The following is a 19,090-nucleotide window of genomic DNA, read 5'->3' as shown; positions in this document are numbered from 1 at the left end:
ATTCCTCAGTGAAAAATACTGTGAATGGGCAGATTTTCAGCGAATGCACATATACTTTCCACAGAGAAATCCACAAATAGGAGAGTCCACGAATCGTGATACTGCGAATATGGGGCTTTACTATACATACACAAATGGGCACAATAACCTCCTAAAAATGCTGTTCTTTTTCAGTCATTATGGGCTTTGGAAGGAAAGGACCCTCCAAGGGTGGAAGTTCTAAGGAATGCACTGACCTGACTCCAGCCACAGGAAAGGATTCTCAAGCTTATTTTTACATCATTTTTTTTCTTTTTCCCCAAATTTTACTAGTCAGAAGTAGGGTGCATCTTAGAGGCCATACAATATGGTTATCTATCAAAATGAAAGGTTTATTTAATTAATAATTTCCAAAACTTAACATTTGTATATTCCAAGGTAAAACACACGATTAGTTTCTAGGCAAGTCTTTCAAATTCCTTTTGATTTAATGAATTCCATTCCAACACTGGGCTTGCTCTGTTTTTAATTTGTTACTATCAAGCCCAATATTCCAATTATTAATTATAATGGATTTCAGTAGTAGACAAACTTCTTACACAGTTAACAACACAATAGCTCTGAAAATCTGATTGAATGAACCAACAGTCTTTACCCTCACAAGGAGTACAATGCAGTACATTTAGCTGGTAATCTATATTTTCTGCTAAGGATATTTGTCCTCAAGACATGCATAATACAAGATGTTTATACAGTTCATATTTACATTCACAAGGTTCTTGTAACACCACACCTTCACAACAAATGCCTTGAAATTCATAAGCCAGCTATACTAGTTGAATCACAATTTCCAGTACATGAGCAAGTTGTTGCCTCCCAAACTTATTAGCTCTTCCCACTTAGCAGTTCCAAATATATGAAAAAAACTAAAGTTTGTTATGCCTAATATGATACCCAAACCCTCTGATACCGAACAAATTATGATTTTTCACTGCACATATCATTTATCAGGAAAACTCTTTCTATGAGAGAGAGAGAGAGAGAGAGAGAGAGAGAGAGAGAGAGAGAGAGAGAGAGAGAGAGAGAGAGAGAGAGAGAGATTTTTGATATACTTCTTTACCATTGTCTACCAGAGAGAGAGAGAGAGAGAGAGAGAGAGAGAGAGAGAGAGAGAGAGAGAGAGAGAGAGAGAGAGAGAGAGAGAGAGACTTTGAGACTTTTCATATACCAAAATTCTCTTTCTTCACCTTTTTCTAAAATAACATAAAAACAAAAAAAAAACTTACCGCAAGCTGTTTAGGAAGATTGTCAGCCACTCTATCCAACAGTGTTCTGGTGGGTTTATCACCACATAATACAACAAGCTGGACACTAGTATCCCCTCTAAGCAAGAGACCTTTAGCTAAAATACCTACTCGCATAACTCCTTTCAACATGCGCGGTGGCCCATCATCTTTTTTTTCACTGGAGAGAGAAAAATAGGTAGATGATCATAATCAATAACAGCCAATACATTTCTAAGTCATTAAAGCATGCTTAATATTTGGATATCTTAATAAAACTGCTGCAATGCCACATAATTTGTGAACAGAAGTAATTAAACATGAATTTAACAAAATTCAACATAAAATTATGACCACAAAAATTTCAGGAACCATTACATAAAATACCTCAAATTGGAAAAACATCAACAACATAAAGAGGCCAAAGAGTAAACAATAAGTCAAAAAATTTGAGAAAGGAACCAAGGGGACACAGTGAAAATGGTTAAAAAAAAGGGGGGGGCTAAAAACAATAATTCACTAAAGCACACACAACAAATGAATTCAAATGTACAAAAACAGGAAGGGGGAAAGCTGTCAAGACATTTATGAATACACGCATACATGAAAACACTTTCTTCAAGCTTCTCGCACACAAATAGGACAGCAAGACAAAGTACCAGAGGTAATGAGAAATTTATCCATGCAATTACCCTTCCATCATTCTCACATTATGGGTGACAGCCAATAACTAGGGAATATACCAATACAACAGTGCATACAGTACACTGGCTCCTACACCACCACAGTATCCCCTTGTCAACTTCAAATAACTTGCTATACACTAAAGTACACTAGATATCTTTTATATCTATATTAACATAACAAGAAAAATGGAATGAAACACTACAAGTATTAGGAGATTAGGAGATAGAGGAAAATTATAATTTCCTAACAGAAAGCTATGAATTACAATTAAAAGTTTTTGTTCCTATGCAAAGCTACATTTACAAGATATGCCTTCATTAAATTTTCACATGATTTTTCAAGTAATTTATGGGAAATTCATCATGAAGCAGTTTAAAAAGTAAATAATTCAATAATGCGGTCTCCACTTTCCACACAAGTGTTCGCAAATCTACAGAACTGTGAGTAAATATTTCCGCAAGTCCTATTAAACCGTATGTTCTAATAAAAGGCTATGGAAGTCGTAATATTTCAATATCAAGATCTCTTAATTTACAAAAAAAACTTTAAAATTTATCACCAATAACTTTCATATCAACATAGAAGCTTGTTCTACTGTATATGGGTCATTATTCATACTAAAAGATCTATTGTACCCTATGATTACCAAAATATTCAAATATATCCCAATTATTTAGTGATATTAAACACCAAATATTTTATACAATATTTTATACAAATGGCTATATGTATATTATGTAAATGTGACTAAATTTTAAAATTTGGTTTCATAAACACATTTCAATAAAAACTGGCAATATACAAATTATCATTAAGATATAATGCATAAAGTTTAGGATTAAAATTTCAACAAAACTGATATTTTCAAGAGTTAATTTTCCCAATTATATATCTATATACTTATATTTTTATATCTGCCATAAAATGTTCACTTTACAAAGACGCTGGAAATGTTTTCCCCTATTTTACGAAGTTAGGGGGCTGTTACTCATAAAATGGGAATTGATGCAAGGGAAATTCATGCACATATTTCATATTACACACAGCATTCAATCAGACTCCTTACTACTCTCTCACTATTCTACTTGCATTTGAAAAGCCAAGGGAATTTTTAAACTTCCTAAGGGGATAAAGGGGTACTTTCTAAGGTTCTACCCACACCGTTCACAAAAACAGGTCTGTGATTTTTCAGAACAGCTTTGACTATGGGGGAAATCTTTGCACCCTTTTGTGCCCTATTCTTACTTTATATCTTATATATTACTTGATTACTCTTTTGTCCTAACATTTTACCTATATATCTAAATAAATATTTCTTTTCATATACATTTAGGGCCTAAGGGCAAGCAGTGGGACCGACAAGGTCATTCAGCGCGGAAGTAATATTGAAATAATTGTTAGGAGAGGAAGGAAAGTAAGATGGAAGAGAGAGAATATGAACGGAGGTATAGTAAAAGGAATGAAAGAGGTTGCAGCTAAGGGCCAAAAGGACACTGCAAAGACCTTCAAGTAATGCCTACAGTGCATCGTGTAAGAGCACTGACGGCACAACCTCTTTTGGGGTCTAACCTATATAATTTATGTTTTGACAAATACTTATCCTTCCTTGAATCTTTTAGTCTTCTCCTATAGTTTCAAAGGAGCTGAAATAAAGTCTATTAATTACAACACTTGTAGGGCTATACAGTATTAAATTTTAAAAAGTTTAGGTTTGCTAAGTTTTAATCTCAGAACTTTGCCTTCATGTTTTCTATTTCATTCTCTTTTCTAATGATCATTTACAATATTAAGTACAGTATGTCAACTTGGACTTCGCTAAAGGGATGTACTTTACAATGTTCATATGCAGATTTACAACTCCTACATGAATCCAATCATTATTTTAATTCTAAGGCTAAAGAGTAACCTAGTCATCTAGCAAACTTAGTATTATGAAGCGCACAACCACTGTTAACAACTATTCTGGTCTGGGAAACGGGTGGATTATAGAAATCTATTCTGATCTTGGAAATGGGTGGATTATAGGAATCAACATCTCTCTCAGTAACTACAGGACACATCTTAAAAAATGGATTACTAAATTTAATTTAACATAAAACACTAACCCTTCCTTTTTATCATCATCTTTAGATTCTTCCTCTTTTTTCACTCTAGTTGGAGCATCAACTTCGGCTAGGTAATCGCTGACCATTTTCAAACTTTTCTCTGTGTTAGAAACTATCTTCTGTATAGCACCTAACTCTTCCTCTTTAGGATAAATTTCAGCATGCTTAGCCAATACATGTCGATCATCACTGGAGTCTGGTCGGCGAATTGGCTGCAGTAAACAGACAAAATAAAGACAACATAAACATAATTGCTACTTCAAACTGTTCATATTCATAGAATTCCAAGAAAATTTTTAAATATATAATGTGATTTGCAGATATGAAAAAATCAAAGCAACAATTTTCAATACAAAAATATTAACATAACTTAAAACCTATCTGTACTATCATGAAGTACATAAGCACTTAAACAAAAGCATTTTATACAGGAGTATTTTCAGTGCATGCACTAGTGTGGTCATTAAATCTTGGAAACAAGGGTAGCTCCATGAAGATGGAGGGTTAGTGGGGAAATACCCTTACTTGCCCCATGCCATCAGGTCATTTTTTCTTCAGACACTACACAAAGTGGGGCAGTTGAAATGGATAAAATTATAAAAAGGTTTTGATTTGCATAATTATAAAAAATACAAACTGCTTTAAAATGTCTTAGTTTTAATGTGTATGCAAACCATCACCACAACTGACTGGAGTTGAATTCCATTCAGAATGCAATTGGGATGTCAAGACTCCTGTATGGCAAAATAAAGGTTAGCCAGAGTAGTAGGGCCCTGGGCCAGAATGCCCTTTGCTCGAGAGGGTGCTTTAGCAAGGAAAATAATCTGGAGAACCATGACATCTCCCGTAAGAGATTTCAAGGCGAAAAACAACCTAAACTACAGGTAAGTTACTACTAAGTAATGGATTCAGAATAAGCACTGAGGAGAGGACCAATCAGCACATTCCCCATAAGGAGAAGAATGAAATCAAGCCTTTCCCTTACAAAATGAACAAAACTTAATGTAGGTCTCCTAAGGGCAAAAATGAAACGACCACAAGAATGTAAAGTCCCTCAGACAGGCGTCACTGATTTTTCTTCTACAGTTATAAAAAATGCAACACAGAAAAGATATAAAATAAAAAGTAAAGAAAAAATAAGAGGCAAATTATCCAGATTTAGTGATCACACAAAGGATAACAGATGTGCTCTAAATGGCAGGTGTAGAAAAAAGTGACCAGATGGTGTGGGGCGAGTTAGGGTTATTTAAACTTCTACCCTTGTCTCCTCGTTTCAGTGACTGCACTCCAGCACTTATGCTGAAGATACTCCTACATAAAAGGCAATGGTTTGTATCCCTGCAGGAACGAATATTTCAAGAGCTTTCTGTCTGTGGACCTTTACAATGTTTATTCCAATGTTGGGAAAAAAAAAATTCTTTTAACACTAAGGACAATGATTCTACCAGTGGTAATGAAAATAAAACTAAAAGTAAGAATGGACAATAGCAATTTTACATTTACAGAAATGTTTTCTTCTATTTATAGTTTAAGCTCCATATTATCATATATATATATTTAAGGTCAACTAAAATTCAGAATTAGTCAATGTTTAAAAATATTTAGTTAATATTTTAGAGATAAATTCCCTACCATCATTGGTGGCATCCCAGGCATGAAGGGTGGTCTTGGCATACCAGGAGGCATCATAGGTGGGGGGCCAGGTGGTCCACGAGGATACCTTCTGCACCAGTCCAAATACTCGCACTCTTCCTCATACCTTCTTCGCTCTTCCCAATACCATCTCTCTTCTTCCTCTAACAATCGTTCCTCCTCACGTCGTCGCCACATTTCCTCGCGCAGCTGATGCAAACCAGGCTATTTACAAGCAACGCTTACACTTAAAAGTGTAAAACTTCATTCTAATCCACAACTTATGAAATGACAAATTCTCCCTCTCCAACATATGGTTCAAGATCATACCAAATAATAAACAAAAGATATAATACAAAAAATGGCTAAAAATAAAAATTCAATGAAAATAAAAAATATTACATTGTATTCAGCAAAATGCCAAACATGCATCAGATTAAATACCTAGTGCTTTAAGCTACTTATGGGAGAAAATAACAAACATGTCTACAGCTTACATTGAAATGTTTTTCAAGTCACCGGCTAAAACAAATGTAACGCTCATCAATTCCAAAACACACATTCATAAGCTGACAATTTAACAGATAAAAAATATATCCTACTGATTTACGAGAAAATCAAGTTTACAGTAAAAAAAAATTCAACCATGCAGTGTATCTTTATAAAAGTTGGCGATACATCAATACAAAATTTTTTTGAAAAATAAATATAAAACAGAGCAACAGGTACATTAGCACAGCATAGCAGCCACAAACTTTATACATGACTTTGCGCATAACGTGCCTAAATTTCTATGACAGACCTACTTTACAATATCTTTCACCCTCACCAGGATATTTGCACCCCCTTTTCACACATCATTACTCCTTAGTGTATTTGAATGTTTCTGTTGCCAAAAATTTTTCGTTTTCAACTCCCATCTTCAAAATGACTCAGAAATCCAAGGTAATCATACACACCTTTCCCACAGAAATCTACCTCCCTTTCATGACAGCTATCAGATAACTTATCATCAGCCAATTCAAGGTAGTGGGCCAAGTATTTTTTTATTTGAAAATATATATTACTCTGTGAATTTAACTCTCTTGAGATAATCTAAATTGCAAAAGTTAATGTTTTTATTTTCCAAAAACTCAATTAACCTTAACCTGTGAATTTAACTCTCTTGAGATAATCTAAATTGCAAAAGTTAATGTTTTTATTTTCCAAAAACTCAATTAACCTTAACCTAAGTACTTTAGTCAACTCAAGGAAAAAGGTTTCATCTGTCCATTATTTACAATCTATACAACAACTCTATTATGTCTTTGAAAAGAACTACAAACATTTCAGTACAGTAGCCATGGAAAGGGCATAAATGCAGAATCATTAATTTTATATCTTCATGTTGGGTTTTTCCTTCATGAATGGACACAGTAAACTGATTTATTGTGTCGAATTAAGTGTGTGATTTGTTGTGCTCGCCAACCTTCTCACAGGTCCTCAAACTGATAGTTTCAAAATACTTGTCCCTCAACCCTTTTCATATCTCAAGTCTATATTACAACTTCTGGAGACTATATCTCTACCAAACTTTACAGTTTAAACTTTCCAAAAACTCTTGGATTTTCTTTGTTGCGTCCATGCTCTGCTTAAATATGCTATCATTCACCAGCAGTCCAGCAATCTGTCCCCTTCAACCTGGCTATTGCTAATTTCTTAATGCCCTTCCATGACATGATACTGAGGATTATCCATGACAGTGGACAGACATAACACCATATTTTGCACAAGACAGACAACATACTGAAACCTAGCTGAAACCAGTGCACAAAAAATCTGATACATGTATCATAAATGCACTTTTTGTGCAGTGGAAATATGGATATCAATCATTATCATGAAAATGGCCATCTTCAAGTTAAACTAAAATATTGAAATTTACAACCATCTTCAAAGTGCAACTATAAATGATTGAAATTTACTATTAGAACTCAAATTTGGTCACCAAGATGTATTGTTCAAAACCAGGGAGAAAAATAGCAAGATCTTAAAGGACTGGGGAGCAGTTAAGTCAAACCAGTAATAGATGTGGGAGTACTGAGATGCTGAACAATGAGGAGGAGCAGACATGGAGAATAGGCATAGATGAGACCTGAACCAGAAACATATTAAGTCGGTTGCTTCCGTGTCTAACGGCATTAAAGAGGAATTTGAATAAAACACTTTAATAAAAAACATGTACTGACAGTATGGAAAGGCACAGACACTTCTCTTCCAATTTTCTTTAATATATTTCTCCAGTATTGTAACAATTTTCTTTAATATATTTCTCCAGTATTGTAAATGACAGGAGGAAGATGTTTTAAAATTTTAAATGGTGAGACAACAGTGAACAGCATAAATGTCCAACTAAGCAACAAGTTAAGAACAGTTAAACACATATGTATATGTGGACAACCCCAAAGATGCAAGAACTATACAAGAGACAGACAAAATGTCAACCAATAAGAATTCAACATGTTAAACTACACTGCTAAAAATTAAGAGAGCACCTAATAGTCTCCACACCATAACAACAGCTCTTACAATATGCAATATGCACCCACTCACATAAGACATCACAGAGAAGAAAGAAAGTGATGCACCCACTCACATAGACATCACAGAGAAGAAAGAAAGTGATGTACCCACTCACATGAGAGAGAGAGAGAGAGAGAGAGAGAATGTACCCACTCACAGAGAGAGAGAGAGAGAGAGAGAGAGAGAGAGAGAGAGAGAGAGAGAGAGAGAGAGAGAGAGAGAGAGAGAGAGAGAGAGAGAGAGAGAGAGAGAGAGAGAGAGAGAGAGAGAGAGCATGCACACTCATCTAATAATGATACCAAAATAAGATGCAAACACCAAAATAAAGCAATTTAGTAATCTTACTTCTCAATGTATAAAAATAAAACATGCATGTTCTCCATTGTCAATTATCACCATATAAAAAACCGCATAATGAATATGTATGAACTGGTTGAACTTAATGCAAAGAATTATCCACCTGTGAGAAGTTTCTCTTGTGTGTATATAAATTATCAATAACATACTGTACATACCTGCTGCCGACGTAACTTTTCTTCTTGCAACTTGCGCTGACGTAACGATGGTTTAACTTCAACAACTAATTCAGGATTAACCTTTTTCTTATATTGTAATCGATGCCTCCTTCCCTTCATATGCATTTCCTTTGCGTTAGGATCATTAAATCGACATTCACACAACTTGCAGTTAAAACTCACAACTTTACCTTATAAAGAAACGAATACATAATTACCACCATCATCTCTTACCTCCAAAACCCCTTATCATACAGTTTGTACATTCTCATGATATAGCAAATCAGATTTAAAACTACAGATTGCTACAAGACTATATGTTCTATAACAAGAGCTAATTAAAATCATTCCTTTGTGAGAAAAATAAAACAAGTAATTTCAAATGATTAATTAGCAATAGCAATATACAAACAACAAACATACCTTCTTCATTCTTAATTTCTTCTATGTACTCTTGCCCTACAGGTTCTACATCCTTTTCTTTCAAGTCTAGTAACTCCTCCTTTATGTCTTCCTTTTTACCATCAGTGGCAGGAACACCTGCATTAGCAGTAGCTCCTCCAGCTGTGGTGGTCTTAGCCCCTGTGCTGGAGCCTGAGGATGTTGTTGATGTCTTCGTAGTACCACCAACTATTACAGGATCCGTTGAGGGAATAGGTTTTCCTAGCTTCTGGTGCAACTTGACTACCTGTAATTATATAAAAAAAAAAATTATAGAAGTTTTTCAATAAATAATCATTTTTTCTATAATTAAGCCATTACCCAAATACAGCCTGATTTCCTTGACTCCTGAGCAACCAAATAGTACATCACCTAATTGCTGAAGTGCAAATTACAACCCTCTCACATTTTATAAAAAAATCTATGTCTATATGTTACCTTTCCATCTTTCTATAAAACTGCAATGCAACTGCAACAAACTAAGTCTAAATTCAAGTGCCATTAATCAGTTTTCAGTTACCCGAAAGTCTCACACATTTGGGTTCACAATGTATTTCTACAAAAAATCTGTACATTCTGTAGTCCTGACCACCTCTTGGGACATTATCTGTTACATTCTGCACAGTAATGAATTCAAAGCCCTACTTATTCCTGCACAAACTTTTTTTTTTTTTCAGCTGCCACAAGTTTTTCTTTGCCATTATCTATTTTCAGTTCTATTCCACCTTGCTTTAAAACTTTAATCTTTTCTCTAATTCTATAGTTTGCCCCTTGTACTTTACATTCCCATCTTTCTATAATTTTTTGTTCAAATATACAGTATGATCATATTGACATGTACATGTCCTCAGTTCGTTTGGCAATTGCCTTTGAAAAGTATGCTCCATGAATGTTTCTGTCTGTTTAATCTTTTGTGTTTTGAATACTTATTTTCACCATGTTTCGATGAACTTAACACAACTTAATGAAATGTAATGTATATAATTTTGCTTAACCGTAAATCATCCAAGGTTTCAACCAATGATATACAAGAGCCTAAGCTCTGACAGTTTACACTGTGTTTCAGACTTTTTAATGATCACAATTTTCGTATGTCACACCAAACAGAAAATTTTGCTCTAATACACCTGCCATGTTCTACATGCATACACCAACTTGGATAAAATGCTTGTTAAATACAAAATCAGTAGACATTCTCACATGCTGTACCTTTGCTACTTTTTTTTTTATTTTATTATGCCTACAAGTACTGCTGCATTAATTACTGAATTCAACAGCTCACAAGACCCTTCTCAAACCTTACAATGGAATAATGATGAAGGAAAAAAATTAAATGGGGAATTTCACTACTGCTACACTGAATATAGGGTATTGTTTAGGGTATACAAACTGTCTGCATTGCTATACAGATCACACTGCTTATCAGGAAGCCAGACCTGCTAATATCTTACCCTGAGGTCCAAGTATATCCCTTACAAAGGCTAATGCTAGCTTGTACTAAAGTGACCTCCAAATTCTCAAGAATACTGAGATCGTGGTGAGAAACCCTTCACGTTACATTTGAAAAAATAGAAAGTTTTTATAAAAAAAAATATTCTTTATCATTCAAACTTATTAACCCATGCTGATTTCCCTCAAGGCAACTGAGCACATCACATGACTTATAATAATCAAGACCCAAATAGTCTTGGTGAGCATGCTCAGGCCACCTACGATGCACCTGATACCAGTCAATCTGTGTCTACCGTGAAACATGGATGAATGAGAGGAAGGGAGGACGGCACTCCCAAATGATTAAGTTTTGTATGAAATATGTATTTTGTATTAAATAATGCTTGATTCATCATTGTATTAAATAACGCTTGATTCTCACAAACTTATTAATCATGCATCAACCAATTCATAATTTAGGAAGGATGACAAAATCAAACATCAAGATGACAAGGGGGGCTGAGAGGTAAGACATCATCTCAAACCTCTCCTCGTGAAGGGCATAGGTGGCTACGTTAACAGGCAGTCCACTTGCATCATAAGCTTCTTATACTACTAAATGTTAAAAGGTTGATCCCAAGGAACTGACAAAAACATTAACTGTGATGACAGATACCCCAAGAGCAGCCAAGAATATAATGTGCCAAACCTCATGGGTTAACAATATGAAGGTGAACAAGAGAATCAACAGAACATGGCCTGCCCAACAACTGACTCCAAGAAAACATCCATAAATTTAAAGAGTAACATCACAAACGACAATCTTGTAAAGATTAAGTGGCATTTCCATGTATCTGCTCCAAGGACAGCACAAGAGCTTCAAGTTTTATTACAGTGGCCAACAAAGTATGAGAGCACAAACCTCATGAGCCTTGATATTCAAGATTTGAATTCAATGAGGCACATTCAAGTATTCAGTGCTATAGCCAGTGAAGAGGCACATTCAAGTATTCAGTGCTATAGCCAGTGAAAACTGAAGTGTTCAGTGCTACGGCAGTGAAAACTGAAGGAGTCCGAGGGGTTGGACTGCATAGCAAAGACCCTGAAAATGAACTGAAGTACAATTCTCTAAAGGTGAAAATGGAAGAAAACCCTAGTTACACTAGAGAAGCTGTTAAGAGAGGTTGGACAGCACGATGGGTCAAAGAATGCAGGAATGGAACTAAAGTAAAAAGCTAAAAAGTGGGGTCAGCTAAGGGCCGAAGGAAAATTGCAAATACCTTCAGTAAGGTCTGATTTACCAAGCTAGGTGCACCAATGACACTAACCCATAAGGTGTCAGACATAAGACTGCTGGGTAGTGGGAGTGCCAAAAGAGTGACAAAAGTGCAGAGAGAGTACTTTGGTCTTGATAGGTATAAGTTAATGTAACTGGGTTCCTTTGCACAGAGCTATGATAAAAGGGAGTTGTAATGAACAAAACTAAACAGGATTTGGATGACAACCATATGCACAGAGATATGGAATATTATCACCACACACAATCCAAAACAAGCTGACCCTTACCCTGGCATACAAGTTCTCTAATGAAAAAAGTTTATCAATATAACGTACATACATGTTCATTCATCTGCTCATTTATAAATATAATGCTCACCTTTTGATGCTTAGCACCACGGATATGAGCAGCATAGGCATCTGCTCCTGTACAGGTAACATCACACAGCTCACAACGAAGAGAGGCCCCATGCCTTGAGGGAGCAGGTCCTGCTTTTGCTGCTGCTTCCTTTTTCTTATGCTTCTGGCCTTCTAAATGCTCTCGGTATGTCTGAGGACCTGCGCAGCTAATCTTACAAACATCACAGTAATGTAACTGTTGTGGTTTTGGTGGAGCTTTAGGCTTTTGAGTTTTCCCCTGCACTGGGCCTGCCTTCTTGAAGGTTTGCCAAGTGTTTGCAGTTGTTTTTACAGCTGCTGCTGCTGCAGCAGCTGGTTGTGAAGCTTGTGGAACATATAAAGTAGCAGCTGAAAGATAAAAATAAATATGACAAACAGTGATGTTACATCCCATTGCCTACTAAAATAGAAATTGCTGAAACTGTTAGATTTCCCAAACACTACCATACCTTGCACCAATAATTGTAGTTATAATAGCAATTCAGATACAATTTATTAATACCGTTACAAAAATTTATTTACATACTTACATTTTTCGTCATTCAACGTAACATGGAGTTCCAGTACCACAAACTCATTGATTTACAGACATCACAAACTTACTTTCTAGCATTCTGACACTGTACACTGGTAAAAATACTGATCCCTCTGAATAATGCACTACATGGTATCATAAATATTAACAAAAAGGCATCTGAATAATGAATACTTTCAAAAGTTCAAGGGAAAAACCTCACAAACACAAAGTATGGGTTGACCATCTGTAACCTGGCCACCTGAGGACCTGGCCTTTGTCAGACTACATTATATTTACCTTTAACACCCCAAGGGAACACTCTATGTAAACCTCAAGGAATATTAAATAGCTTATGACTGAATGTAACAGATAAAACACGCACATAACAGTATACTAAAGGATAAGCATAATTTTTCAAGCATTTTGTACTTTTCATAGGTATACAAACCAGAACCTTTAACAGAAATATTCCTCAGAGCACGCTTAAATCAGACACTGAAATTTGGTAACAGGTAGTAACTGATGTTAAATGAGTGAGTGGTGAGAAAACCCCTCTCAACTGCTGTCATAAAGTACATTTTTTTTGGCATCAGGACTAAGCAGGTGGTTGAGGTGGGATTATGATAAAAGGCTCCAGCTTACATACCTGGGAAATAAAAAAAAATGGTAGAATGTAGGATTTAGGAGACGGGACCTATGAGGTCATTCAGCGCTGAAACGGAAATTGGCAGAAAAAAGGGTTTGAAAGGTGTAACAAGAGAACCTCACAGTTGCACTACAAATCACTGTTAGGAGAGGGTGGAAATGAAGATGGAAGAAAGAGAATATGAACAGAGGTACAGTAAAAGGAATGAAAGGGGTTGCAGCTAGGGCTGAAGGGATGCTGCAAAGAACCTAAGTAATGCCTACAGTGCACCACATGAGGTGCCCACATGGCACTACCTCCCTAGAGGAACAAAATATTTGTGATTTGTTCCAATAACAATACAAATTATCCCCATTTATGTACAAAACTCACTCTACAGGTGGGATGATACTTTCTCAACAGATTGGAAAGTAGAATTTCAATCTCAAAATGCTGTGCTCCTTGTCAATAGTACAGGGGCCACTGACTTGAAATTCAAGCTTCTAAAGAATATGGTGTTCATTTGGAAAAAGTAAGAGGTGGTAAAGGTAAATACATAAAGAAGAGATCCCACAAAAAAAAAAAAAAATAAAATAAAAAAAAAAATAAATAAAAAAAATGTATTAAAATGCAATGAGAATAGTATTAGGGTAGTAATACATTGCATCTTCACTTCAGCTTCTGAAGTTCCAGTTGCACGACATAGTCTGGGAGGCTGTTCCACATTCCAACACTACAAGGAATAAAGGACCTCTGGAACTGATAAGTTCAACAGTGAGGCACATTTACTGCATATTGGTGCTACTGTTCAGCGAATCTGGTTGCTCTCGGCAGATAAAAGGGATCAGGGATAAATTGTGAATGTGAAAGATCTTTGAAATAAAAATTATGAAAAAGAGTGGAAACCAGTGGATGGCAAGACCTAGAGGGATCCAGCTGTGTTTCCCAGTGGGCCATACCCTCCCGGTGACGCAAACAAAATTTTCGTCCTTCTTACTAAGTTAACCAAACTTCTCCCACTGAAGAGAGGGCCAATCAGCACATTCCTCATAAGGGGAGGAATAAATAAACTTCCCCTTGCAAAAAGAAGACCGCTTATGTGGGTCTACATAAGTGGGAGATATGAAACGACCCATACATGTTTCTCACACCGTTAACATTTCTTCTCCATTGTTGAAAATACACCTACAGACAAAACACAAATCCTTAAGTACAATTAAGACAAGTAGTAGGCTATTCATCCAAATTCAACTTCCACACAAAAGTGAAAGGGGTGGTACATCTGCTCTTTATGGCAGCCAAAAATAAAATGTAATTAGACAGAATGCGTATGGTAAAGTGGGGTTATTCTCCCACCCCATCCCCACCATGGCATACATGTTTCCAAGTTCAACAACTGGTTTTGTGCAGGTACACATGCCACTAAAGACTCCCTATTAAAGGCAGCTGTTTGCATTCCCACAGGAACAAACACAATTCGCAAACCAGCCTCTACTCGTTGGCTCATTTCACAGATGGTTCTGATAATATTTCTGTTATATATTACTATTCTCTTGGATGACACTCTAAAAGGTTATCCTAAGGCAGATTACAAAGTAAACAAATACATATTCAGTGCCTTGGCTTAACTAACTGTACCACCCTGGTGGCAGATCAACATTCTTTAAAATGTACCAGGCCACAAAAATTCCTAATTAGAGGGATTACTAATGTCTAAAAGACATTACATTCATAAAAAACTGAACCATAAATACCCAGGTAAAAAAATTACTAAGTCCACTAATAACAACAACATAAGAGTAGTGATTAAGTATCAATGACTGTCAATGTACTTATCACTCACCTTTATTACCTGTTGTAGTTTGTGCTGCATATGCAGATGTATTGTAAGTTGCTGTGGCTGCTGCAGCACCAGGATATGCTCCTGCATAACTTGTCTTTGGCGTTACGACAGGGGTAGTCTGACGCGAAGTGGTCGTATACGCACTTGCATTGGTATAGGCAGCCTTGTCTGTCGAGAGAACATCTAAGGTTTTTCATAATCACAACATTACTAAAAGTGAACAATTTCAATTGCAAATATTTACAGTATTTTCATCTACAGACTTTCATATTTCAATGTTTAAAAGGTGTTAAAAGTGACATCACACAAACATTCTTTTCATAAGAACTGGATACTGTACATCCATAAAAAACTTTCAAAAAAAAAAAAAAAAAAAAAAAAAAATCTACTCCTCTAGAAGGGGACATATGCATGTGAATAATCCTTATACCGTAAAACTGACTGATCACTCATTTACATTAGCAACCAACTCCAAGACATTACACTGACCTCATGTTCCTATCTATCTAAGAAAAACATACTATATTTCAAGCTATCTGCAAACAACAACCTAAAATATTCGTTTTACCACTCCAAGACTCAAACAGCACACTTTCTCATCAAGTTTGCCTAGGTGATTACAATCTCAAGATTGCTTACCCTCAGATCTTTATACTATGCGCACCATGATTTTTTTTTAATAAATAGCACATCCATGCTCAAAAATTGAGCTCCATTTATTATAAATTAGTTCAACAAGACTACAGTAAATCACATTTCTAGCTTTAACAGGGCTACCCCAAAGGAATTAAAACGAGCATGGTATGTTGGGAACTGGATGGTAAGGTGGGATAGGACTAAACGGGACACATGCAAATACAAGTCAGAATACAATGCACCTAAGACAAAGGATGCAGCATGGAACTCTGCTGTATGTACGGGGTACCAGACTATTGTGTATACATCTATAATGGTAACTGAATTACCCATGACATTATTTACTTCAACATTCCTACTACTAACAGGGTCTCTCCTGTAATTTTGAGCAGAGTGCTCATTAGAAATGAACAAGATATAAATTGTTTCAGGGTGAAAGCAATAAATTTTTATGAAACAACACATTTAGACATGCCTCCACAGCACCTGTAACAAAACCTTTCCATCCAAGTCCTTGTGCAGTATACCAAACTAAATGTACCCAAGCCCTTGTACAGTATACCAAACTAAAAGTCAGGTAAACCCAAATGATGGTAACTAAAGAAATTCCAATGATTTGTTCCACACTAGTATGTCAATTCATTCCAGACATTCCAACTACAACAACGAAGTGGAAATTTTCTTACTCTGATAGTGTGTATCAGCTGCAGTGTAAGCAGTTGCTGAAGAAGGCTGCGCATAATACGTTTTTGACGAATCATAGGCGGCGGCAGCAGCAGCTGCTGCTGTCTGGGTAGTTCTCCCATACCCATAGTCATAAGTTGTTGATGCTGCTGCACTTGGGTAGGTTGCTGCAGCTGTTGAATGAGTTGCAGCTGCTGCAGCTGTTTGATAACTAGTATCATACGTTGACCCCGCAGCTCGTTGCGTGGCGTAAGTACCAGTTGGGGTATGACCCACAGGATAACCAGTCTGCCCTGTCTGGTATGCTGCTGCAGCATTTGCAGCAGCACTGAAAAACAATAGGGATACATTAACACTGAGTGAAGACGTTATATTCATCAGTAAACATAGTGCCTGACATTTATGCAAGGGTTCAATCAATGACATACAACAAACTAGGCACATTCACATGTTTTGGATGATGTAAAGAATTCATATATTTTTACATGCCATGCCCACCCTCCCCGCAAAAAAATTAGATCTTAAAAAAAAATATTGTAACAGATCTTCAATAAGCCCTGCGCACACAAATATTTGGATGAAATATTTATTACAATTTTAGTGGATATACTAATGGGTTTTCATTACTTACTGGGAGGCCACAAGACCTCCATACTATCCAGGGTCACTGCTTTTTGATTACAGAAGACAAAAAACTGTAATGAAAGCAGATAGGGGTAATGTGTATTTGATGAATCTGCAATACTGGTTTTTTAATACATCTATATTGTCTATGAACTATGTAAATGAATTTCATCTCATGATCAAGAAATTTAGAAAGGAAAACCCCCAACTCATCAAAATAACAAGTGCTTATTTACATTTTTCCTAATATTACAGAGTGAATGAGTATGAAAATTGATAAGCACTCCCATCTCTGAGGACTGCAAATGGGGGTGAGGGTAGAAACGAACCAAGTGTCATGGTTATTTAGAACGAACGTACAAAATTTGGGCCACTAGGCCAGGGCTGAGGACAGAAGGCAATTCATCACCAACAAGGAGGTGAAGTTATGAATGAACTTTTATTGGTAAATTCAGTAAAACTGAAGACTACTACCACACCCCTCTGCAAAAGCTGCTCATAAATTGGAAGCAGCACACAAGAAAATGCTCAACAATCGGCAAATGTTTATGCAACACTAACATCCAAAATGTACTTGTGAGAATATGCCTGTACCTCTGTCTGGTTAAGACTTCAACCTTTCTTTGGTAATACAGTAAAATTTGTAGGTCATGAGCTAATCACATCTCTAAAGCTTTTATATTTCCTGTCACTGGCAAAGAGGGAGGCCAGCTCCCTCTTCTGCCAGTTTCTTAGAATGTGACCTAATTGATCTTCAAATACCATGATCTTCATATACCATCAAGTGGGGAAAGTTTTTTGATACATTTTAAAATGGCTGTATTTCATTCCTTGTTCACTACCCCATCACCCAAAATTCCCAAATAATGAAAAGAGCAGTTTTGTGCCAACAAGAAAATGTGGAAATAACCAGTAAATGGTACTGAGTTTTTGGATTAAACAGTGTAAAATATTCTAAAAGTCGTAGAATCTCATACACTCTTAAGTTACCAAATTTGACAAAGCATTTTCTTAACAATTCAAAAGTTTACTTCAAGATACCTTATGCTATTTTGAATCACTATCACAACACAATACTCATCATTTTCATCTTTTTGTGGAACAAATAAAACATAAAGATGCTTCCCCTGAAAACTTAATCTAATAATATTGGTTATATATATAAACTACCGAGGTACATAAAACAAAACTGGCAACGAAGTCAATCAAGTTACATAATGGGTAACACTTTAAAGTCAAAAAAAAAATTAAATATGAATTAAAAAAAATATACAAGTAACTTTACTACAGGCTTACTTTGATGTTTATATTGATACATTTGACACATCAATTATAGTTAATCATGTGCATGTGCTAACATTTCACACACATTTAACAGTAAATTGTCTTTAGTGTTTCCAGATGAGATACAAAGAATATAAGTCTTAAAAAGAAGTTATTCTCCTTGGCAAAAATATATGGCTAATTTTAACTGATTTTTTAAGACTTCTCATCTCATGACTGATTCAGATGATTGATTTTGGAATAGAATTTTTCATATTATAAAAAAACTACTTAGAACACATTTATAACTTTTACAACTCCCACAGAAATTGCACATGAGCACCAATACAACATAAAAAACCATATGTTTCTATATGACTGTTTTCTGAGCTAACCACCACTAATTAAGTCGGTGAAGCCTGGTGGGCATTCTGAACTTGGTACCTATATATAGTTCCATAACTATAAATACATGTAACTAGTAATTACACAACACTTGGCTTCGAAGATATATGAAGGGTTGAAACAATGTTCTTCACCTGTTGCAAACTGATCTCTAATTTGGTACAACATTCTGCTTGGTGTT

General features: G+C 35.8%; 1 protein-coding gene across 23 annotated transcripts in view; it reads right to left on the bottom strand.

The window, feature by feature from the left end:
• Zn72D (Zinc-finger protein 72D) overlaps window positions 1-19,090 on the bottom strand; it is a 52,495-nt gene that overhangs the window by 26,320 nt on the left and 7,085 nt on the right. For 2 of the 23 annotated variants that reach the window (XM_067130995.1, XM_067130996.1), the window contains exons 2-9: window positions 16,620-16,945; window positions 15,298-15,480; window positions 12,293-12,660; window positions 9,187-9,451; window positions 8,764-8,954; window positions 5,687-5,911; window positions 4,055-4,266; window positions 1,266-1,443 (exon numbers count right to left, since the gene is read on the bottom strand). In XM_067130995.1, coding sequence (XP_066987096.1) covers window positions 1,266-1,443; window positions 4,055-4,266; window positions 5,687-5,911; window positions 8,764-8,954; window positions 9,187-9,451; window positions 12,293-12,660; window positions 15,298-15,480; window positions 16,620-16,945 — 1,948 coding nt within the window. The remainder of the gene's footprint in view (window positions 1-1,265; window positions 1,444-4,054; window positions 4,267-5,686; window positions 5,912-8,763; window positions 8,955-9,186; window positions 9,452-12,292; window positions 12,661-15,297; window positions 15,481-16,619; window positions 16,946-19,090) is intronic. The other 21 variants (XM_067131001.1, XM_067131004.1, XM_067130999.1 and 18 more) reach the window with 13 other exon arrangements.

Source organism: Macrobrachium rosenbergii, chromosome 29 (assembly GCF_040412425.1).
Source record: "Macrobrachium rosenbergii isolate ZJJX-2024 chromosome 29, ASM4041242v1, whole genome shotgun sequence".
NCBI lineage: Eukaryota > Metazoa > Arthropoda > Malacostraca > Decapoda > Palaemonidae > Macrobrachium > Macrobrachium rosenbergii.
This window is presented reverse-complemented; position numbering and strand designations above follow the sequence as displayed.